Here is a 25,436-nt window from a genome sequence, read left to right as displayed (position 1 = left end):
TAAAGGATATGCATGAGGGTGATGGGTGCCTGGAACTCACTGCCGGGGGAGATAGTTGAAGCAGATATGATAGTGAGTTTTAAGGGGTGTCTGGACAAATACATGAATAGGATGGGGATAGAGGGATATAGTCTCTGGGAGGCTAGGGAGTTTTAGTTCAGTCAGGCAGCATAGTCGGTGCAGGTTTGGAAAGCCAAAGAGCCTGCTCCTGAGCTGTAATTTCCTTTATCCTCTTTGTTGTTCTTTGTAGTTATCACCACGTTGTAAAACCCATCTGGTTCACTAATGCCCATTGGGGAAGACTACCATCTTTACCTGCTCTGGTCTACATGTGACTCCAGGCCAAAATAATGTGGTTGCCTATTAACTGCCCTCTGAAATGGTGTAGTGTGCCACTCAGTTCAAGGGCCGTTAGGAATCAGCAACAAATGTTCACTTGACAGTGGCCTGCACTCTCTATGAATGAATAAAAAAAAGAAGACCTGTTGGCAAGGATAAGAGAAACATTAGGAAAGATGCATGGTCAAAAGGTTATGTTCTTAAGGAAGCTTTAGAAAGCAGGAAGAGCAAGTTTAAGGCAAGAGTGATTGAGGGATGAAGTTCCAAAGGGAAGACTGAAACATGTGAAGGCAGAACAGGATGTTCAAGGAAGATAACAATGCATAGAGACCAATGGAGCACAGTTAATGGAATTGAGCAAATAGCTAGAGGAGGCTGCTGAGGTAGTGTTAAGCAAGGCTATGGAGTGGTATGTAAATAAGGATGCAAGTTTTTAATATGGCATTGCAGGACAGGAAACCTACATGAAATCAATTTCAAACACAGTAGTGAATGAAAGATGTCCACTATTGTCAAACATACTCTCAACTTAAAAACCACTACATCCAATAGTCCAATTCTAAACTTCTTGTCCATCATACACCAGCACACAAGACATATCAGGGCTGTGGTGATCTACCAACACCACACCGCCCCCAAGATAAGAGCTTTCTCATCAGTGGCTACCCTTACTCAAGAAACACATGACCATCCATTCTACACAGTAAACCAGTCAGAGCAAAAATGTTAGCACGTACTGACCTATTGCAAACACAACAGCCTGAGTAATCAGCAGGAAGGTCTTATCCACATTCCCAGTCTTCACTATACAGGACTACCTCTCACCTGTTCCAGTCGTTCCTCCGGATGATCGGCAGGTATGCTGTCTGAAATGTCAAGCCCATCAGTTCTTCCAAGGGATTCTTTTAAAGTAACAATGCTCTTCCTGGAGCAAAATTTTACATTGTGTAACCATAAATTTGTCTTCCTTCATGTTACAGCTCTGACCAGATAAACCTTCAAACCACTTTCATATGAATTTCATGATTGAATTGCATACAAAGTGTTCGGCCAGAAATGTGATTTACTTCCATTTACTCTGTATCTAAATTATGAATTTTAACTTCAAGTTTTGATAATTACTCAACTGCAAAGTAATCATTTGGCTAAAAGCAGGACATCCAAGACAAACAAATGGTTTTCCAAGCTACTGGATAATTTTTGGAATTATCAATGACATAAGTGTGCACTGCTGAAGGAAAAAGCCAACCTGCATTGTGAATTGTGAAAGATTCTGTTTGACAAATGCATTGAACAACTGGAGTGAGTGGGAAGACTTACTATTTATACATGAAACCATTATTATAACAGGTGATTGATCCATTATGAACTGCTCCACAAACCTTTCATATTTGTCTTTCAGTGCCTTCCTGACTGGTTTGTTGTTGAAGCAAGTTTTATGAAATACCCTGTTTATTCTAAAATTAAGATTACTGAAAATAGTGTAATTTAAAATTCTAGATCATGCAACTCTCCACAAATCAATCTTCAAAAAGAGCAGTTTCTTGATTGTAGGAAACAAGGTTGCCAAATGAAAATTCCCACAAAACTGAAGTCTGATGTGATGCTGTTTTTTTCAGCTCAAAGCTCTTGAAGGGAGGTTAATACTAAATTCTCCCTCGGTGTACCCAAATAGGCGCTGGAGCGTGGCGAGTAGGGGGTTTGCACAGAAATTTCATTGCAATTTTAATGTAAACTTACTTCTGGCACTAATAAACTTTGTACGTCAGAGCAGCCTCAACAGATATGGGAGCAATAATGCAATCAAATCTTGGAGAAGTTTGGTCTTTATGCTTCACTTAACAATCCATAGACACATTAACAGATAAAAAAAACTAAGGATAAAATAAACAGGAGTTGCTCATGCAGCACCTTTAAGGAATCAAAACAAGAAAGATTTTCTATGTTCTACGAAAGGATAGTTCATCCAATGTACTGTGAGAAAAATGAAAATAGTGATTAGCTATTAATAGGTTTGGGTGACAAGTGGAGGTAGTCACTAAAACAAAGCAACAGAATCCTTGGTAACACCAGAGGTAACGGGGGCAGAAATGACCTATTAAATATAACACAACAATGTGGGAGGAAACTAGATAGCTAGGAAAATAGTTTGGCAGATTCTCATCTGAATTTCTGCTACCGTTCTCTTAGTTTTGTACTGTGAACCAAACAACTGTTGGCAGAAAACAAAGAGTTTTGTCTACTGGATCTCAGCCCACTTTGCATTGTAATTGCATTTTCAGGGAGTGGGACCAGTTCTCTTTCCATACAGACAGGCAGTTTATTACACATAGAAACTAGAAGCAGGAGGAGGCATTTGGCATTTCGAGCCTGATCCACCATTCATTTTGATCATGGCTGATCATCGAATTCAACATCCTGAATCCCCTTCCATCCCATATCCCTTAATCGCTTTAGCTCCAAGAGCTATATCTAATTTCTTCTTGAAATTTCACAACGTTTTGACCTCACCTACATTCTGTGGTAGTGAATTCCACCTTCACCACCCACTGGATGAAGAAATTTCTCCTCACCTCAGTTCAGAAATGTTTATCCCTTATCCTCAAATTATGACTCCTAGTTCTGGGCTCCCTCACCATTGGGAACATTCTTTCTGAATCTACCTTGTCTAATCCTTTAGAATTCTATAAGTTTCTATGAGATCCCCTCTCACTCTTCTAAACTCCAGTGAATATAATCTAACCGATTTAGGCTCTCCTCATGTGACAGACCTGCCATCGCAGGCCTGGTAAACCTTCACTGTACTCCCTGTAGAGCAAGGACATCCTTCCTCAGATAAGAACATCAAAACTGCACAAAATGCTCCAGATGTGACCTCATCAATGCTTTATACAACTCAAAAAAAAAATCCCTATCCCTTTATTCAAATCCTCTAGTTATGAAGGCCAACATACCAGTTGCCTTCTTTACTGCCTGCTGTACCTGCACGCTTACTTTCAGCAACTGATGCATGAGGACTCCAAGGTCTCACTGAGAGTCCACCTCTCTCAATTTACACCCATTTAATAATCTGTTATCCTATTGTTGCTACCGAAGTGGATAACCTCACACTTATCCACATTATACTGCAACTACCATGCAGATGCCCATGCACACAGCCTGTCCCAATCACAATGAAGCATCTTTGCATCCTCTTCACAGCTCACCCTTCCATCCAATTTTGTATCACCTGTAAATTTGGAGATATTAAATTCAGTTTCCTCTTCCAAATCATTAATATATAACATGAACAGTTGGGGTCCTAGCACAGATCCCTGCGGAACTCCACTAGTCACTGACTGCGAATCAGAAAAAGATCTGTTTATGCCAACTCTTTGCTTCCTATCTGCTAATTAGCTTTCTATCCATCTCAAGACATTACCTGCAATCCCATGTGCTTTAACTTTACATAGTAGCCTGTTATGTGAGATCTTGTTGGAAGCCTTCTGGAAGTCTAAATAAACCACATGCACTGGTTCTCTTCGGTCAACTTTACTAATTACATCCTCAAAAATTCCAATAGATTCGTCAATCATTATTTCCCTTTTGTAAATCCATGCTGACCTTGTCTGATTATATCACTGCCTTCCAAATGCTGAATTATGAAATCCTTGACAATAGACTCTAGCAACTTCCCCAGTACTGAAGTTAGGCTCACTGGCCTTTATTCCCTGTTTTCTCTTTACTGCCCTTTTTGAAAAGCGGGTTTATATTACTGCCCTCAAATCTGTAGGAACTATTCCAGTATCCAAAGAATTTTGGGAAATAACTATCACTGGTTCTACTGTTTCCAGGGCCACTTCTTTAAGTACTTTGGATGAAGGTTATCAGAACCCGGAAATTTATCCACCTTCAATCTCATCAATTTCCCTAAAGCTAGTCTACTAATGCTGATTTCCTTCAGCTTCTCAGTAAAATATTTTTCTCTCAGCACTACTGATACACTGCTTGAGTGTTCGCAAAGGAAGACATGAATAAAATACAAATTTAATTCCTCAGCCATTTCTTTATTCTTCCTGACGAATTCTCTTGCTTCTGACTGTAAGGGGCCTACATTTATTTTTGTCCATCTTTTTCTCTTTATATATTTATAGAAACTTTTATTATCAGTTTTTATGTTCCCCACTAACTTACTTTCATACTTGATTTTTCCCTTCCTTATCAATCCCTCAGTCCTCCTTTGCTGCATTTTAAAGTGCTCCCAATCTTCAGGCCTATTGCTTTTTCTTGCCAATTTGTATGCTTGTTCCTTGAATCTGAAATCTCTCTAATTTTCTTTGTAAGCCATGGTTTTGCCACAATTCCCTTACCACTCCTACACCAAACCAGGAATAAACAACTTCTGGAGTTACATAAGAACATAAGAAATAGGAGCAGGAGTAGGCCATCCAGCCCTTCGAGCCTGCCCCGCCATTCAATAAGATCATGGCTGATCTGTCGTGGCTCAGTTCCACATTCCCGCCCTCTCCCCATAACCCTTAATCCTCTCGCTTATCAAAAACCTATCAACCCGCGTCTTAAAAATATTTAGCGACGCAGCCTCCACCACCTCAACGGGCAGATAATTCCAGAGATTCACCACCCTTTGAGTGAAGAAGTTCCTCCTCAACTCCGTTCTAAACCGCCCCCCCTTTATCTTGAGGCTGTGACCCCTAGTCCTACTGTCCTTTCTGAGCGGGAAGAGCCTCTCCACCTCTATCCTATCCATCCCATTCATCATTTTATACGTCTCAATGAGATCTCCCCTCATTCTTCTAAACTCTAACGAGTACAAGCCTAGTTTATTCTCCTCATAGCTCAACCCCCTCAACTCCGGCATCAGCCTAGTAAACCTCCTCTGCACTCCCTCCAAGGCCAAAATATCCTTGCGTAAGTACGGCGACCAAAACTGCACACAGTACTCCAGCTGCGGCCTCACCAATGCCCTATACAGCTGCAGCAAGACCTCCCTACTTTTATATTCAATCCCCCTCGCTATGAAGGCCAGCATCCCATCAGCCTTCCTGACCACCTGCTGCACCTGCAGGCTGGGTTTTTGCGACTCGTGCACAAGGACCCCAAGGTCCCTCTGCACCGTCGCCTGCTGAAGTTTTTCGCCCCGTAAGTAATAGTCCTTCCTACCATTATTCCTACCAAAGTGGACCACCTCACACTTGCCAACATTAAATTCCATTTGCCAGTTCCTGGCCCATTCGCCCAGCCTATCTAGATCCTTCTGTGGACTCTCCACACCCTCCGCGCAATTTGCCGTTCCACCAATCTTGGTGTCATCAGCAAATTTCGACACCATACACTCGGTTCCCTCCTCCAGATCATCTATATAAATGGTAAATAGCTGAGTTCATCTATACACTCTTTAAATGCCTGCCATTGCCCATCCATTGTCTTCCCTTTCAGTTTCCCAATCCATCATGGCCAATTCATGCCTCATACCATCATAGTTACCTTTACTGAGATTCAGGATCCTGGTCTCAGAATCAACTACACAATTATCTACCTTGACAAAGAACTTTATCATATTATGGTCACATACATATCAAAGAGCATGTTTGTCCTGCAAACCATTTCTGAGCCTTTGAAAATTCAGGTCATCAAGTTTAAAGCATGTCCATTTCAAAAACAGGCATCCAACGTTGTTGAGAACAGGGTGCAGTGATAGATATTTAAAAGACCAAGGGAAGTTGCTTCAATTCTTAATTTTTCTGCTGATTCTTTGCTTGCTACTTTGTTTTTCTGAAACCTAGGTTTTCATGCGTCTTTGCATCAACTGTGTAAAATTCCCCCAGCAATGTACCAATGAGTATCTCAATGAACTCTCCTTCCACACCCATCCATAACAGGAGAAATATGAAGCAAATAAAATTTGCACAGAAAATGCTCTTTGCCTAATGCAGCTGCAGACGGAGCGCTGTGTATACATCACCTTAGCCTACAATTGGTGCATCAATGTCCACTCTTACAAAAGGAAGACAGAAAACATACTGGATATCTCAACTACAAGATTCGTTGCCTGGATGAGTACAACTACAAGAACACACAAGAAACTCAACACCGTCTACAACAAAGCAGAAGTTTATTACCACCCCATCCACAAATATGCACTCCCTTCACCACTGATGCACAGTAGCAGCAGTGTGCACCATCTAAAACGTGCACTGCAGCAACTCATCAAGGCTCCTTCAACAGCACCATCCAAAACCCGCAACCTCTACCATTTAGAAGGATAAGGCAGCAAACACATGAGAACAGCACCACTTGGTAGTTCTCCTCCAAACGACACACCATCACGACTTGGAAGTATATCGATGTTCCTTCATGGTCACTGGGTCAAAATCCTGGAATTCTCATCCTAACAATATTGTGGGTCCATCTACACAACGTGGACTACAAAGATAGCTCACCACCACCTTCTCAAGGGCAATTAGAAATGGACAATAAACAGTGACCTAGTGAGTGATGCTCACATCGCATGTATGAATTTTAAAAAATTAAAAACTTAATTCGGCATAGTTCAATAGTGATTACTTTGTTTAGATGTATGAATTTTTAATCTGTGGGATGCATCTATTGTTTTAATACAGAAAAAGTGATTCTGATTTGTATAAAATAGAACCATTATCAGCTTCAAAATGAAAATGAATCAAAATATAATAAATCCACATCAGAAGAAAATTATTTTCTGCCTAGTTCATATCTAGTCAAGATAAGTATTTTAATAAGTTCAACTCTTTGCATTTTAATAACATATAATTAGCATTCAGCATATAAGGTAATGAATAGATCTTAACTGCAAAGACTAAAGATGAAAAAGTTTGTTCAGCAGTTCAGATTGAGCCTCTAAATATTTCTGATGGGTTTCACACAAAATAGAGTGAACAGATTTGCTGAAACGACAGAAATATGGAAATGGAAATAAATATTATCTGATACAAACTTTCTTCAAAAACAGCACTGGGTTGCATTAGCCAATTTACTAACTGCAATCTTAATGACTTGACTTCTGATTAATAGAGGATTTACAGTCTCAGCAAAGCATACATCAATATGCAACTCCATTTTTTTAAAAAGCATTGTTGCAGTTTAATTTACAACACAAAATATCTTCATCTTTTACCTGCAACAATACAAAGATAACTTGAGCTCAGTTTTAATCCACTGCTAGAATTTCAGCAACCGTATTAATAAAAACCAAATACAGTACTCAGATCTCTTGATCAGGTACTATTTGACCAGGGAGCATCAATTCTGTTCAGTGCCATTGGTCTCATTTTGACATTTACATTCAGCCTTCCTTTTCCCAGATCTTCACCACTCATTAAGTAACATTGAATTTCATAGAACAGGTAGCACAGAAACAATACATTTCATGCCAGTGTTTATACTCCAAATTGGCTTCTTTCCATTCAAATAAACTTTACCTCTCCCTCGCCCACATCCCCCTATTCCATTCTCTCTTACGTACGCATTTTATCTCCCTTTAAATAAGTCAAAGCTACCTGTTTCAATCAGTTGGCATGTCAACAAGTTGTACATTCTCTCTATTCACTATATATATAAAAAAAATCTAAATTATTTATTCAATATGCTGTCTTATATTTAATTGCTCTTATTTTATTGTTACAAGTGGGATGTCTTCTCATATCCACTCTATTGGTATTCATAATTTATCCATAATTCTGAACAACTGTTGGATTCTCTCATTCTCAGAGAAGCCCAGCCTGCTCAATCTTCTTTGGTAGTTGCATTTTCACTTGTCATACAGTTGCTCCAAACCCTTTATTCCTGAATTTTGGGCAGTGGGATTGGTGCTGTGCATTATCCAAAATAGCGTTGGAGCCCTGACTGTTCTGCCTTTGAACCGGAGATACACCATTTTCGTGGGGAAGAAAATGGGTCAGATAGAGACAACACATGTTTCCTTCTCAAAGTCAGCAGCACATTTAAAACTCAATACTGGCTGGACTCAGGCCACACAAAGGAAGATGGTTATGATTTTTGAAGGTTAATTATCTCAGTCCCAGGACACAATCTGCAGGAGTTCCTCATGGTAGTTCCTAGACCCAACCACCTTCAGCTGCTTCCTCAATGATCTTCCCCCCATCATAAGGTCAGAAGTGGGGATGTTTGCTAATGATTGCATAACATTCAGCACCATTTACAACTGCGCCGGTATTGAAGCAATCCACGTCTGCACGCACCAAGACCTGGACAATATTCAGACTGAGCCTGACAAGCGACAGGTAACATTTGTGCCAGAAGTGCCAGGCAATAACCATCTCCACAAGAGAGAATTTAATTATCTCCCCTTGACATTCAATGACATTACTATCACTGAATCCCCAACTATCAACATCCTTGGGGGCACAGGGTCTACGACTGATCAGAAACTGAACTGGACTAGCCACATAAATGTTGTGGCTACAAGAGCAGATCAAAAGTTCTGCACAGAGTAACTCACTTCCTGACTCCTCAAACCCTGTCCATCATCTACAAGGCTCAAGTCAAAAGTGTGATGGAATACTTAGCACTTGCCTGGATGAGTGGAGGTCCAATAACCTTTAAGAAGCTCAACACCATCCAGGATAAAGCAGTCTGCTTAACTGGCACCCCGTCCACCACTTTAAACATCCACTTCTTCCACCACCAATGCAGTGGCAGCAGTATGTACAATCTACAACATGCAATGTGGTAACTCACCAAGGCTTCTTTGACAACATCTTCCAAACCTGTGACCTCCACCACTTACAAGGACAAGAGCAGAAGATGCATAAGAACATCACCACCTGCAAGTTCCCCTTCAAGACACACACCAGACTAACTTGGAACCATGTTGCTGTTCTTTTGCTGTCACTATATCAAATTCCTGGAACTCCTTTCCTAATAGCACTGTGGGTGTTGCTACAACACATATACTGCAGTGGTTCAAGGAAGCACCTCACTACCACCTTCTCAAGGATAATAAATGCTGACTTAGCCAGTTGTGTCCACATCCCAGGAATGATTAAAAAAAACTACAGCAAAAGTTAGTTTAGAAAACTGTTTTAAAATATTGTCATTCAAAAGTAAATTCCAAACAAAGGAAATTGAATTTTTAACATTTGATTACAAAATCGATTAAAGTCACTGTAAGATAGCTTATGATTACAGCTGTAAGACAGAGTATTATTGGATACTGTCTATCTTTAATCTCTGAATAATCTATGAAACATTGGCAATAGACTACCCAATGATTATCTGCCTACAGCGTTATCTGCTTCATCACATGCTGTTGGGAATTGATGAAGACAGCTGAAAAAGACAGAGGAAACAAAAAAATCAAATGTTTTCTCATGAAGATGGATTATCTTTAGAACTTTATGAAAAGGCAAAAAGACACAACATGCCAAGGCAGTGTGGCACATCAAAACTGTGTGAACAGATCATGTTGTTTCCTTTTCCTCAGAGCAAATAACTTAAATTTATATAGCATCCTTAATATAGTAAAACATCTAAAGGCGTTGAACAGTGGTGTAATCAAAGAAAAAAACAGATATTAAGCTAAAGGAGGAGATATTAGGACAGATGAATAAAAGCTTGGTCAAATAGGTTTAAAGTAAATCCTAAATGAAGAGACAAGTAGAGAGGTTAAAGAAAAGGATCTGTCGATCTTAGGGTTTAAATGACTGAAGGCACAGCCACCAACATCACAGTGAAAGGTGTGGGGGATGACCAAGAGTCCAGAGTTGCAGGGTTTGTGGGGTTCTGAAGGTCTAAAGTCACAGAGATAGATAGGAATAGCAGGGCCATTGTGGTTGACTCTTAACTGCCCTGTGAATTGGCCTAATATGCCACCTTAGTTCAAGGGCAATTAAGGATAGCCAATAAATGCTGGTCTTTCCAGTGATGCTCACATTCCATGAAAAATGGAGGGATTTGAACAAATAAATAAGATTTTTTAAACTGAGATGTTGGTAGAGTTTGGGAGAGATAGGTGCATTGTAGTAATGTCAATGAACCAGTAATCCAAAGGCCCAGGCGAATGTTTTGGGCACATGGGTTCAACTCCCGCAGTGGCAACTGGTAGAATTTAAATTCAACCAATAAATCTATAATGCCTGTCTCGGTAACACTGGCCATGAATTTATCAATGATTGACACAAAAATCCATCTGGTTCACTAATGCCTTTACAAATCTGTCATCTTTACCCAATCTGGCCTACATGTGACTCCAGACCCAGAGTAATGTGATTGATTCTTAACCGCCCTCTAAATGGCTGAACAAGCCATTCACCTCAAGGGCAATGTTGGCCTTAAAAATTACATCCAAATCCCATGAAACAATGAAAAAGGCACAAATGTAGGTTAAACAGCACGATGGTGATGAATGAATGAGATTTGGTGCAGATTAAGTAACCAGCAGCAGAGCTTTGGACAAGTTCAAGTTTATAAAGTTTGGAAGATTTGAGCCTTGCTAGAAGAGTAATGCAATAATCAAATATGGAGGGAAACACATGGATTTTTTTTTAGCAGCAGATAACATTAAATTTGTCTGTTGGCCATTACTGAGGACTGTCCTAGTCCAAGTGAAGGAGGAGTAATTGATTACCAGATAATTCGTTCAAATTTTCACAAATATCTGCATCTTTAAACTTTAAACAGTGGACCAAATTTTACTTAAAAAATAACATGTTAATGATACATACATCTATTAATTGGTCAAATTGGCCAGCAAATTCGAGGGATTTGGGCAGCAGGGTGGCACAGTGGTTAGCACTGCTGCCTCACAGTGCCAGGGACCTGGGTTCAATTCCCAACTTGGGTCATTGTCTGTGTGGAGTTTGCGTGGCTGTGGCTGAGTGGGCTTCCTCCAGATGCTCGAGTTTCCTTGCACAATCCAAAGATGCGCAGGTTAGGTTGATTGGCCATGCTAAGTTAATCCTAGTATGAGGGTGATTAGCAGATAAAAATGAGGGGTTATGGAAATAGGACCTGGTTGGGTTTGTAGTCGGTACAGACTCGATGGACCGAATGGCCTCCTTCTGCACTGTAGCGATTCTATGATTAACAGTTGCATAATGAATTGTGTTATAATCCAGGTCAGAAACTCTAAGATATTTTATGAAACCAGCCTAGACCATAAGTTTTGCACTTTGAATTTGGCATGGATAAGCATGTTTCACTCCAGGTATGATTTAAATGACTTACTAGGGAGCTTTTAATCAAAGAAAGTTTAATTAAGAATACAGTTAACATATAGAAAGAAAATTAGTAATAATTATTACCAATTACAAACAAGAAAAAAAGTGATATTGTGTGAACCCTAGCAACCAAATGCATTGTTCCAACCTAACTAGCCTCCAGCACAGAAAAAAGAATACTCACATGATGCTGGATTTTCTAGCATTGCAACACCTGCTGCAAATTAATCCTTTGGTTTGACAATTGAAACTCTGGCTTTTCTGTCCTGGAAATTCCCAGCATCTCTCAAGGATCGAGTTACTGATGGCCACTAACTTTTATGTTGTGGGTATGCCGGCGTTGGACTGGCGTAAACACAGTAAAAAGTCTGACAACACCAGGTTTTAGTCCAACCTATTTATTTGATAATATACTCACAAGCTTTCGGGGTTAGCCCCTTCGTCAGGTGAATGGAGAGTTCTGGCCTCAGGCAGAGCATATAAAGCACAGACAGTTTAGAGATTACTGATTAGAATGCGAATCCTTACACCTAACCTGCTGTTCAAGACCTGAAGTGGCTGATAATGTGAGTGGAAGGAACACTGATCACAGGTTAAAGAGATGTGTATTGTCTCCAGATAGTACAGTAAGTGAGGTTTTGCAAACCCAGGCAAGTCACGGGGGTTACAGATAGTGCGACATGAACCCAAGATCCCCGTTGAGACCGTCCTCATGTGTGCGGAACTTGGCTATCAGTCTCTGTTCAGCGACTCTGCGCTGTCGTGTGTCGTGAACGCCGCCTTGGAGAATGCTTACCCGAAGGTCAGAGGCTGAATGCCCGTGACCACTGAAGTGTTCGCCAACAGGAAGGGAACAGTCTTGCCTGGTGACTGTCAAGCGATGTTCATTCATCCGTTGTCGTAGCGTCTGCATGGTCTCCCCAATGTACCATGCTTCGGGACATCCTTTCTTGCAACGTATCAGGTAGACAATGTTGGCCGAGTTGCAAGAGTATTTACCATGTACCTGGTGGATGGTGTTCTCACGTGTGATGATGGTATCCATGTCGATGATCCGGCATGTCTTGCAGAGGTTGCTGTAGCAGGGTTGTGTGGTATTGTGGTCACTGTTCTCCTGAAGGCTGGGTAGTTTGCTGCGAACAATGGTCTGTTTGAGGTTGTGTGGTTGTCTGAAAGCAAGAAGTGGGGGTGTGGGGATAGCCCTGGCGAGATGTTCGTCTTCATCAATGATATGTTGAAGACTCCGGAGAAGATGTCGTAGCTTCTCCGCTCCGGGGAAGTACTGGACGATGAAGGGTACTCTGTCCACTGTGTCCTGTGTTTGCCTTCTGAGGAGATCGGTGCGGTTTTTCGCTGTGGCGCATCGGAACTGCCGATCTATGAGTCGAGCATCATATCCTGTTCTTATGAGGGCATCTTTCAGGGTCTGGAGGTGTCTGTCACGATCCACCTCATCTGAGCAAATCCTGTGTATACGGAGGGCTTGTCCATAGGGAATGGCTTCTTTAACATGTTTAGGGTGGAAACTGGAGAAGTGGAGCATTGTGAGATTGTCTGTGGGCTTGCGGTACAGTGAGGTGCTGAGGTGACCGTCCTTAATGGAGATGCGTGTGTCCAAGAATGCAACTGATTCTGGGGAATAGCCCATGGTGAGTCTGATGGTGGGGTGGAATTTGTTGATATCATCATATAGTTGTTTCAGTGATTGTTCACCATGAGGCCAAAGGAAGAAAATGTCATCGATGTATCTAGTGTACAGCATCGGTTGAAGATTCTGTGCAGTGAAGAAGTCTTGTTCGAACCTGTGCATGAAGATGTTGGCATATTGAGGTGCAAATTTGGTCCCCATGGCTGTTCCATGTGTCTGGATGAAAAACTGGTTGTTGAAGGTGAAGACATTATGGTCCAGGATAAAGCGGATAAGTTGTAAAATTGCATCTGGAAACTGGCAGTTGTCAGCATTGAGTACTGAGGCAGTCGCAGCAATGCCATCGTTGTGGGGGATGTTGGTGTAGAGCGCTGAGACATCCATTGTGACGAGGAGTGTCCCTGGTTCAACTGCTCCGTGTGTGCTGAGTTTTAGTAGGAAGTCCGTAGTGTCGCGACAAAAGCTGGGGGTTCTTTGTACAATGGGTTTCAGGATGCCCTCGACGTAGCCGGAGAGGTTCTCACACAGAGTTCCATTGCCCGATACGATGGGACGGCCAGGTGTGTTTGCCTTGTGTATCTTTGGGATGCAGTAGAGATCTCCAGTGCGGGGAGTACGTGGAATGAGAGCACGGAGGGTGCTCTGAAGGTCCGGATCAAAGGTCTTGATCAGATTGTTGAGTTTACGAGTGTGTTCTTTGGTCGGATCTGTGGGTAATTGTCTGTAGTGTTCCTCATTGTTTAGTTGTCGGTACACTTCTTTACAGTAATCCATTCTGTTCAGTATGATGATGGAACAGCCATGGGGACCAAATTTGCACCTCAATATGCCAACATCTTCATGCACAAGTTCGAACAAGACTTCTTCACTGCACAGAATCTTCAACCGATGCTGTACACTAGATACATCGATGACATTTTCTTCCTGCGAAAAACCGCACCGATCTCCTCAGAAGGCAAACACAGGACACAGTGGACAGAGTACCCTTCATCGTCCAGTACTTCCCCGGAGCGGAGAAGCTACGACATCTTCTCCGGAGTCTTCAACATATCATTGATGAAGACGAACATCTCGCCAGGGCTATCCCCACACCCCCAATTCTTGCTTTCAGTCAACCACACAACCTCAAACAGACCATTGTTCACAGCAAACTACCCAGCCTTCAGGAGAACAGTGACCACAATACCACACAACCCTGCTACAGCAACCTCTGCAAGACATGCCGGATCATCGACATGGATACCATCATCACACGTGAGAACACCATCCACCAGGTACATGGTAAATACTCTTGCAACTCGGCCAACATTGTCTACCTGATACATTGCAAGAAAGGATGTCCTGAAGTATGGTACATTGGGGAGACCATGCAGACGCTACGACAACGGATGAATGAACATCGCTTGACAGTCACCAGGCAAGACTGTTCCCTTCCTGTTGGCGAACACTTCAGTGGTCACGGGCATTCAGCCTCTGACCTTCGGGTAAGCATTCTCCAAGGCGGCGTTCACGACACACGACAGCGCAGAGTCGCTGAACAGAGACTGATAGCCAAGTTCCGCGCACATGAGGATGGTCTCAACGGGGATCTTGGGTTCATGTCGCACTATCTGTAACCCCCGTGACTTGCCTGGGTTTGCAAAACCTCACTTACTGTATTGTCTGGAGTCAATACACATCTCTTTAACCTGTGATCAGTGTTCCTTCCACTCACATTATCAGCCACTTCAGGTCTTGAACAGCAGGTTAGGTGTAAGGATTCGCATTCTAATCAGTAATCTCTAAACTGTCTGTGCTTTATATGCTCTGCCTGAGGCCAGAACTCTCCATTCACCTGACGAAGGGGCTAACCCCGAAAGCTTGTGAGTATATTATCAAATAAATAGGTTGGACTAAAACCTGGTGTTGTCAGACTTTTTACTGCACTAACTTTTAGCCAGCAATCCACTGACAGCAAAATCTTCACTCCAGAGAGGCAAGAAAGCCAGGGAGATAGACACAAACACTTGTCAACCTAGACTCCACACAGCTTCTAACTAACCAGCAGCCAAACTGAAAGATAACAATCAACTGGCTCTACTTTCTCAGGAGGCTAAGGAAATTTGGCATGTCAGCTACGACTCTCACCAACCTTTACAGATACACCTTAGAAAGCATCCCTTCTGGTTGTTTCACAGCTTGGTATGGCTCCTGCTCTATCCAATACCGCAAGAAACTACAAAGGGTCGTGAACGAAGCCCAGTCCATCACTCAAACCAGCCTCCCATCCATTGACTCTGTCTACATTTCCTGCTACCTCAGAAAAGCAGCCAGCATAATCAAGGACCCCAAGCACCTTGGACAAACTCTCTTCTATCTTCTTCCATCGGAACAAAGATACAAAAGTCTGAGGTCACATACCAACCGACTCAAGAACAGCTTCTTCCTTGCTGCCATCAGACTTTTGAATGGGCCTACTCCATATTAAGTTGATCTGTCTCTACACCCTAACTATGACTGTAAAACTATATTCTGCATTTTTTTCCTTTTCATCTCTGTGAACCGTATACTTTGTCTATATAGCACACAAGAAACAATACTTTTCACTGTATACCAATACATGTGATAATAATAAATCAAATCAAATTTGTCCCATCTGATCTGTCAATCAATCTTCCCATAACAATTCAAAGAGGGTCATAAACTCCCAGGGAGTGCATTCGGTCCAGATTAAAATAAACAAAAATCCATTTAAGCAGCAATAAAGAGACATTTAATCAGGCAAGTTGGCAACAATAAAAAAAAATCTGCTTATAACTCCAGAGGACATGCTTAAAAGCATCTTGAGAGGAATTGCTTGATAGAGCAGACGCAGCACGGTTTCGTTAAAGGGAAGTCGTGTCTGACAAATTTACTGGAGTTCTATGAGGATGTGTCTAGGGCGGTGGATAGAGGAGAGCCGGTGGATGTGGTCTTTCTTGATTTTCAGATGGCGTTTGACAAGGTACCTCACAAGAGGTTATTGCAGGAGGTCAGGGGACATGGATTTGGGGTATGGTGTTAGCGTGGATAGAGCACTGGTTGTCAAATAGGAGGCAGAGAGTGGGGGTCAATGGGTGCTATTCGGATTGGCGGATGGTGACTAGTGGAGTGCCCCAGGAGTCGGTGCTGGGGCCTCAGCTATTTACCATTTATATAGATGATCTGGAGGAGGGAACCGAGTGTAGGGTGTCGAAATTTGCTGATGACACCAAGATTGGTGGAAAGGCAAATTGTGCGGAGGGTGTGGAGAGTCTGCAGAAGGATCTAGATAGGCTGGGCGAATGGGCCAGGAAATGGCAAATGGAATTTAATGTTGGTAAGTGTGAGGTGGTCCACTTTGGTAGGAATAATGGTAGGAAGGATTATTACTTACATGGCGAAAAACTGCAGCAGGCGACAGTGCAGAGGGACCTCAGGGTCCTTGTGCATGAGTCGCAAAAACCCAGCTTGCAGGTGCAGCAGGTGGTCAGGAAGGCAAATGGGATGCTGGCCTTCATAGCGAGGGGGATTGAATATAAAAGTAGGGAGGTCTTGCTGCGGCTGTATACGGCATTGGTGAGGCCGCAGCTGGAGTACTGTGTGCAGTTTTGGGCGCCGTACTTACGCAAGGATATTCTGGCCTTGGAGGGAGTGCAGAGGAGGTTTACTAGGCTGATGCCGGAGTTGAGGGGTTTGAGCTATGAGGAGAGGCTGAATAAATTAGGCTTATACTCGTTAGAGTTTAGAAGAATGAGGGGAGATCTCATTGAGATGTATAAGATGATGAATGGGATGGATAGGATAGAGGTGGAGAGACTCTTCCCGCTCAAAAAAGACAGTAGGACTAGGGGGCACAGCCTCAAGATAAAGGGGGGACAGTTTAGAACAGAGTTGAGGAGGAACTTCTTCACTCAAAGGGTGGTGAATCTCTGGAATTCTCTGCCCGTTGAAGTGGTGGAGGCTACCTCGCTAAATATTTTTAAGACGCGGGTTGATGGGTTTTTGATAAGAGAGGGGATTAAGGGTTATGGGGAGAGGGCGGGAATGTGGAACTGAGCCATGACAGATCAGCCATGATCTTATTGAATGGCGGGGCAGGCTCGAAGGGCTAGATGGCCGACTTCTGCTCCTATTTCTTATGTTCTTATGTAAAAGATCATTCTTAAAGGCACAGTAGTATCACAATTATGAATTCACAGAACTTGTTGATCAATTTTCATTGCTCCACTATTTACTTAATTCCTTCGCACTTTTTGCTCTCAGCCTCCCTGTTATTTTTAGGAACATGGTGGATTTTCACTGTTATTGTCCGTTTAAGTCATTACAGAAATTTAGGGCTGGAAAGATATTTTAAAATTCTCTGGATGAAGGACGTCAATATCCATCATCAAAGCTGACTCAGAAGCACCACTGCTGACTAAACTGCCTGAATCCTGAAGCTCTCAGCTGCTAGGCTAGGTCTGCAGCATGTGATGAGAGAACCAACACAAGGGAAAAATCTATTTGACCTGAATTTGCCAATCACGATGCAGCTATCCATGGCAACGGTGGTAGGAATGACCACCATGCAGTCCTCGTGGAAACAAAGTTATGTCTTCATACTTTCAAATCACTTATTTCTTTTGAAGAAACCACAGCCATCAACCGTGGTTTCTATGGCTCTGACTCATCTTTCATTCCCTGCCCCTCATAGAGTCATAGAAGTTTACAGCATGGAAACAAGCCCTTCAGCCCAACTTGTCCATACTGCCTTTTTTTTTGAAAACAATTAAACTAGTCCCAATTGCCCGCGTTTGGCCCATATCCCTCTATACCCATCTTACCCATGTAACTGTCTAAATGCTTTTTAAAGGACAAAATTGTGCCTGCCTCTACTACTACCTCTGGCAGCTTGTTCCAAATACTCACCACCTTGTGGAAAACTTGCCCCTCTGGACACTTTTGTATCTCTCGCCTCTCACCTTAAACCTACGCCTTCGAGTTTTAGACTCCCTTACCTTTGGAAAAAGATATTGACTACCCAGCTGATCTATACTCCTTATTATCTTCCTGACCTCTATAAGATCACCCCTCAACCTTCTATGCTCCAGAGAAAAAAGTCTCAGTCTACCCAGCCTCTCCTTATAACTCAAACAATCAAGTCCTGGTAGCATCCTAGTAAATCTTTTCTGCACTCTTTCTGGTTTAATAATATCCTTTCTATAATAGGGTGACCAGAATTGTACACAGTACTCCATGTGTGGCTATACCAATGTCTTGTACAACTTCAACAAGACATCCCAACTCCTGTATTCAATGTTCTGACCAATGAAACCAAGCATGCTGAATGCCTTCTTCACCAATCTGTCCACCTGTGACTCTACTTTCAAGGAGCAATAGACATGTACTCCTACGTCTCTTTGTTCTGTAACTCTCCCCAGTGCCCCACCACTAATTGAGTATATGCTGCCTGGTTCAATCTACCAAAATGCATCACTTCGCATTTATCTAAATTAAACTCCATCTTGTCATTCATCAGCCCATTGGCCGAATTGATCAAATTCCGGTTGCAATTGGAGATAATTTTCTTCACTGTCCACTACGCCACCAATCTTGGTGACATCTGCAAACTTACGAACCATGCCTCTGATATTCTCATCTCCTGCAGTATAAATATCTCCCACTTTCTATGCCTTTTAGCTTTGACAAAGGGTCCTCTGGACTCGAAACATCAGCTCTTTTTTCTCCTTATAGATGTGGCCAGACCTGCTGAGATTTTCCAACATTTTCTCTTTTGGTTTCAGACAGCCATCAATAGTTTGGAGTTGATGCAAATGTTGCAGTTAGAAACTTGAGACGCATTCAAGCATAAAGGGAAATGTTAATAAACTCAGCTGACTGCAGGCTAAGTAGAAATCAATTAAGTTGTCAATGGAAGACTTTTTCAAAGCATTACATTTCAAAATTGACACAAATCAAAAGTTTTCAATGCAACAGAGAGGGTTTCAAAGCTTTAAGCTTTCTAGGAAAGCTCAGAGGCTTCACATAAAAGCCGTGTGCATGCAACTGGGGCTGAGTGAACAGCTATGGAGAAGGGAACCTTCCCACAACGAAATTGACACCTCCTCTCTGTGATCAAGGAGGTCTATTCACATCTACAGCTTCTGACTGAGAGAGAAAGGGAATTCCCTGCTACAGAATGGAATGCTGCAGTGATTGAAAAGCCTGCCAGTTGACCGGGGGAATGGAGATTAAACTCACAAGGCCACTTCAACAATTTCACAGCTGACAGGCAGGATGAATATGTTGATCACAGAACTGCCCAAAATCTCCATACCAGGGTGATCTTCAAATCTGCCAGGATTTGAAGGGTAGTCTGGCCACGCGATTCCCATCTCAGGGGAGAGTGGCAAGATTAACCCTTTGCCTGAGCCCACCCAACTCCCAGGATCCTTGAAAGACTTTTCCTCTGCAGCCTGGCAGCAGCAGAGGGGCTTACCTCCTTGAACCCCCTTGGGTCCCAAGGCATCAAGCCACGAGCAAGCACTATTGGCACAGCCAAGGCACATGGTCTAAATGGAATCTGGGGAGGGTCTGAATGAGGGGTTGGGTCACCTTCATGCCTGCATGATACATATGGAGTGGGGGGAGGTAACTTGTTATTTAAGTGGTGGGGGTAGGGGAGGTCACCATTCATTTTTTGTGGGGTGGGGAGCCTGTCTCCAATCACAGAGGTCAGAGCGCCCTTTAAAAATGGCAACCCAATTTCTGAACAGCAGGGCTGGCGTCCATGTTTTGCTAGATGTGCTCATTTGCATCTTACAGGTGGGTGACTTTCTGGGCAATGTCTAAGGCCCAAACTTCTTTAGCTGCTTCATCATTGTACCTCTGCCCCTCCCCCAACCCATCATAAGGAAAGAAATCAGGGTGCTTCCTTAACAGTCTTCAAGTCCGTAACTTTGAGGATAATGATGCAGTCCATACCCACATGCAATAAGGCCTGAAGAACATCCTAGATTTGGCTGATAAATCGCACATTAAGAACATAAGAACATAAGAAATAGGAGCAGGAGTAGGCCATCTAGCCCTTCGAGCCTGCCCCGCCATTCAATAAGATCATGGCTGATCTGTCGCTGCTCAGTTCCACTTTCCTGCTTTCTCCCCATAACCCTTAATCCCCTCTCTTATCAAAAACCCATCAACCCGCGTCTTAAAAATATTTGGCGAGGTAGCCTCCACCACTTCAACGGGCAGAGAATTCCAGAGATTCACCACCCTTTGAGTGAAGAAGTTCCTCTTCAACTCCATTCTAAACCGCCCCCCCTTTTATCTTGAGGCTGTGCCCCCTAGTCCTACTGTCTTTTTTGAGCGGGAAGAGTCTCTCCACCTCTATCCTATCCATCCCATTCATCATCTTATACGTCTCAATGAGATCTCCCCTCATTCTTCTAAACTCTAACGAGTACAAACCCAGTTTATTCAGCCTCTCCTCATAGCTCAACCCCCTCAACTCCGGTATCAGCCTAGTAAACCTCCTCTGCACTCCCTCCAAGGCCAAAATATCTTTGCGCAGGTGCGGCGCCCAAAACTGCACACAGTACTCCAGCTGCGGCCTCACCAATGCCCTATACAGCTGCAGCAAGACCTCCCTACTTTTATATTCAATCCCCCTCGCTATGAAGGCCAGCATCCCATTTGCCTTCCTGACCACCTGCTGCACCTGCAAGCTGGGTTTTTGCGACTCATGCACAAGGACCCCGAGGTCCCTCTGCACCGTCGCCTGCTGAAGTTTTTCGCCCCGTAAGTAATAGTCCTTCCTACCATTCTTCCTACCAAAGTGGACCACCTCACACTTGCCAACATTAAATTCCATTTGCCATTTCCTGGCCCATTCACCCAGCCTATCTAGATCCTTCTGCAGACTCTCCACACCCTCCGCACAATTTGCCGTTCCCCCAATCTTGGTGTCATCAGCAACTGGTGTCAGACATTGGTGTCTGGCAATGATCATCTTGATGAAGGGTATCTAAACACTTTCTCTTGACATCGCGTAATCAATATTAATGAGGAAATATAGAGGCAGGGATGTCACCATTGACCAGAAACTTAACCGGATCAACCATATAAACATTGTAGCTCAAAGAGCAAGTCAGGGGTTAGGTATTCTGCGGTGATTCACTCACCTCCTGACTTCCAAAAGCCTTTCCATCACCCACACGACACAAGTCAGTATGTGATGAAAAACTCTCCACTTGCCCGGGTAAGTGCAGTTCCAACAACAATGCCACTCAATTGATTGGCATCTCATCAATCACATTCAACATCCACTCCCTCCATCATTGCCACAGCATGGCAAGAAACACTGAGGCAAAGCTTCAAGGTTTCTTCAGTTGGACTTCCCAAATCCACAACCTCTACCAACTAGAAAGTCAAGGGCAGTGGATACATGGAAAACCGAGATTTCCAAGTCCCCCTCCAAGTCATATATTAATTTGACTTGGAAACATAATGCCATTTCTTCATTGGCACGGGGTGAAAATCCTGAAAGTCCCTAAGTAACAGCACTTTTTGAGTATCAACAACACAGAACTGTTAAGATTTAAGGCGGCAGCTCACAACTCTCAAGGAGAATTAGGGGAGGGGCAATAAGTGTGATTTTGCCAACGATGCCTACACACTGGGAGCGATCAATAATAAAAAAAATACCTCTCGGACTTTTTATTTTTCAGCTGTCTGTTTTTCAGTTGTTTGGAGGTGTCAGTCTTTGTTCGTCTAGTTTCTTTCTTGCGATTCTCTTTACAGCTCTCACTTTCACTCTCAGAGGTATGATCAATATCTCGCTTTGCTTTTACTGCAATTGAAGGAGCTGGAACCTTAAAAATTAAGAAATCCAACATGAAGCACATTTCCCCTGTTAAGTCAAGCTCCACAAAATATCGATTCCTGAAAGCCAATTTAAGTGGAATTAGTCTTAATTGCCATGCAACCCTTTATTGTAAAATATATTTCAGGGCACAGTGAAATCAATAGAGCACAATGATTTATCATCAGTGATATAAAGCCAACGGTATACTTACCTAGAATGTTAATTTTGGAATGATACTTTTCCCTTACAAGATTATGTTTTAACTTGTGCAATGAAATGTCTATGTTTTAATATTGTTTGAAAACTATAGTTAAGGACTTACACAATTTTAAAATGTAAATAATGTTTCTGACTTGAACATTAAATGGAACACAGGATCTCATGGTAACAATGAATGACACAAACCAAACTACATGACTTTTTCATACTTCATTACTATGTTTAACCTTAGGCTACAATCTCTGTAACAAGAAATGATTACTCGTACTTCAGTATTATGTTCAAACTTATGTTACAATCTGTGCAAGGATTGATAACATCCAAAGAGAAATCTGAGTCTTGAATTAACAGTTGAAAGAATAGCACATCACCACAATTCTCCCCAAAAAAGCCTCTGTCAAATTTGCATAAAAACTGGAATAAATCCCGCCGTTTTTTTCCACGGGATTTTCAAAATGTATCTCCCATTTTGCACACTGCAAATCGCACTAGCGTGAATCTTGTGAAAATTCAGGGCGGGGCCTATTCCCACTGGAGAAGCCAGCAACATTGCACTGAACGGGCCACTGTGCACGTGCTGATCGGTCAGTGCTGAGATTGGTGCATGTGCAGTAGCCCCACGCTGCTGGCCCCCCGATCGCTGGCCAGCTCAACTGCTGACCAGCCCCATGACTCCTCACTGTTGACCCTCCGGGCCATGTGCAGTAGCCCCGATCACCGGCCCCCTGAACATGTCTGGCCAACCTCAACCCTCCCACCTTTCCATCCCCCTTCAATTCTCCCCCCACCCTCACCACAGTCCCTCCGTCACTCAGCCCGAGTGCAGAATGACAGCAGGAACCCCCACCCCAACTGATCACCCCCCAGAGGCCCCAAGCCCATTAGGCCTCACCCTGCATTAGGCCCCACCCCTTGGCACTACCCAATGCCTAGTGGGCAGTGCCAAAATGCCCTGGCCATTGGCACTTTGCCCCCCCCCTTGGGCAGTACCAGGGACCAGGCTGGCATTGCCAAACTGGTAATGCCCAGGGAGACACTCCTCCTTACCCATGACCTTGTGGGAAGCCTTGATGGCCCCGCTTCACTCCAGCAGAGTTGGCCTGCTCCCCACAAGTGGGGAACTATTCTAAACCTGCTGGACTGAAACACACCTAGCGAGGGGCAGGGGGATTCCAGCAGGCCTGACGACTTCAGTCCTGGACCTAATGATATCCAAAATACATTAAGAGGAAGGTTTACATAAATTATGCAGCTCCCCACCGATTTCTGCTGCTGTGCTGCTGGCATTAGAAATCTGGCTGCTGGAGACTCGCAAAGGTCATATTCCCCAGCAGGAAGCCAGCAAAACGGCTTCTGCTCGAGTCTCCCAGCCGCTGTGCTACAAAATCAGCACAGTGGGCTGGGAGAATCATCCGCTTCATGTTTTAAAACTTTTACTGTATCAAGTGATTAAAACAGTAACGACTAACACTTTTCTTTCATACGCAACTTATGCTTTAAAGTTTGAACTATAAAAATAAACAGGTCCTTATTATTTATCACACACTTCATAAAATTGAAGTTCTTATTACAAATCATTTACATGTTCTCCCCAGCTTCTAATAGATTGTTTCATTTTTACTGCCTCCACCGTGTAACTTCAGCAAGGCATTCGATAAGGTCCCCCATGCAAGGCTTATTGAGAAAGTGAGAGGGCGTGGGATCCAAGGGGACATTGCTTTGTAGATCCAGAACTGGCTTGCCCACAGAAGGCAGAGAGTGGTTGTAGATGGTCTTTTTCTGCAGAGGTTGGTCACCAGTGGAGTGCCCCAGGGATCTGTTCTGGGGCCCTTGCTCTTTGTGATTTTTATAAATGACTTGGATGAGAAAGTGGAGGGATAGGTTGGTAAGTTTGCCAATGACACAAAGGTTGGAGGTGTTGTGGATAATTTGGAGGGATGTCAGAAGTTGCAACGAGACATAGATAGGATGTAAGACTGGGCAATGAAGTGGCAGATGGACTTCAACGCGGACAAGTGTGTGGTGGTTCATTTTGGCAGGTCAAATGGGATGACGGAATATAATATTAAGGGTAAGACTCTTAGCAGTGTGGAAGATCAGAAGGATCTTGGGCTCCGGGTTCATAGATTCTCAAATCAGCTTCGCAGGTAGAGGATGTAGTTAAGAAGGCGTATGGTGTACTGGCCTTCATCAATCGAGGAATTGAGTTTAGGAGTTGGGAGATAATGCTGCAGCTTTATAAGACCCTGGTCAGACCCCACTTGGAGTGCTGTGCTCGGTTCTGGTCACCTCATTACAGGAAGGATGTGGAAGCCATAGAAAGGGTGCAGAGATTTACAAGGATGCTGCATGGATTAAGTGGCATGCCTTTTGAGGGTAGGTTGAGAGAGCTTGATCTTTTCTCCTTGGAGAGACGAAGGATGAGAGGTGACCTGATAGAGGTGTATAAGATGTTGGGAGGTATTGATCGTGTGGATTCTCAGAGGATTTTTCCCAGGGCTGAAATGGCTGCCACAAGAGGACACAGGTTTAGGATGCTGGGGAGTAGGTATAGAGGAGATGTCAGGGGTAAGTCTTTCACTCAGAGGGTGGTGGGTGCGTGGAATCGTCAGCCAGCGGTGGTGGTGGAGGCGGATTCGATAGAGTCTTTTAAGAGACTTTTGGAATAAGTATGTGGGACTTAGTAAGATAGAGGGTTATAGGTCAGCCTAGTAGATAGGGATATGTTCAGCACAACTTGTGGGCCAAAGGGCCTGTTTGTGCTGTAGTTTTTCTATGTTCTATGTAACATCTAATCCCCAAACTCTCTCGCATCATGAGGGTTAAACTGTAGATTTATTCCTCTGACCCCAAGCTAGGCAAATGTTCCATCTCCTTTAACTTCCCACAGACTCAGTCTTCATTCTGAGCATGAGCTCCCTCCTACATTCTGCATGGTGATCAAAGAGTCTGCATTTTCTCTGCTTAAGGTGCAGGCCTGGCTATTTTTCTCTCTGTTGCTCACTGCCTCTCCAATAGGCTGAAGACTGTACAAGATGTTACTGCAATCCCTGTTTCTGTGATATTTCTGGGTTTATCAGGAAGGCAGTAACCTATTCACAAAATGGTTTCTCCCACCTTCTTCCTCACGGCAGTACATCATTTTTCTATCCAGGTAGAAGTGTTAATT

At 43.2% G+C, this 25,436-nt stretch overlaps 1 protein-coding gene across 1 annotated transcript in view; it reads right to left on the bottom strand.

The window, feature by feature from the left end:
• lrrcc1 (leucine rich repeat and coiled-coil centrosomal protein 1) overlaps positions 1 to 25,436 on the bottom strand; it is a 151,185-nt gene that overhangs the window by 72,955 nt on the left and 52,794 nt on the right. The window contains exon 8 of the mRNA XM_080194343.1: positions 21,889 to 22,055. Coding sequence (XP_080050469.1) covers positions 21,889 to 22,055 — 167 coding nt within the window. The remainder of the gene's footprint in view (positions 1 to 21,888; positions 22,056 to 25,436) is intronic.

The sequence above is a fragment of the Carcharhinus amblyrhynchos genome, chromosome 8 (genome assembly GCF_965287045.1).
Source record: "Carcharhinus amblyrhynchos chromosome 8, sCarAmb.v2.hapA, whole genome shotgun sequence".
Classification (NCBI taxonomy): Eukaryota; Metazoa; Chordata; class Chondrichthyes; order Carcharhiniformes; family Carcharhinidae; genus Carcharhinus; species Carcharhinus amblyrhynchos.
Note: the sequence above shows the minus strand (reverse complement) of the source record. Positions and strands in the feature narration are given on the sequence as shown.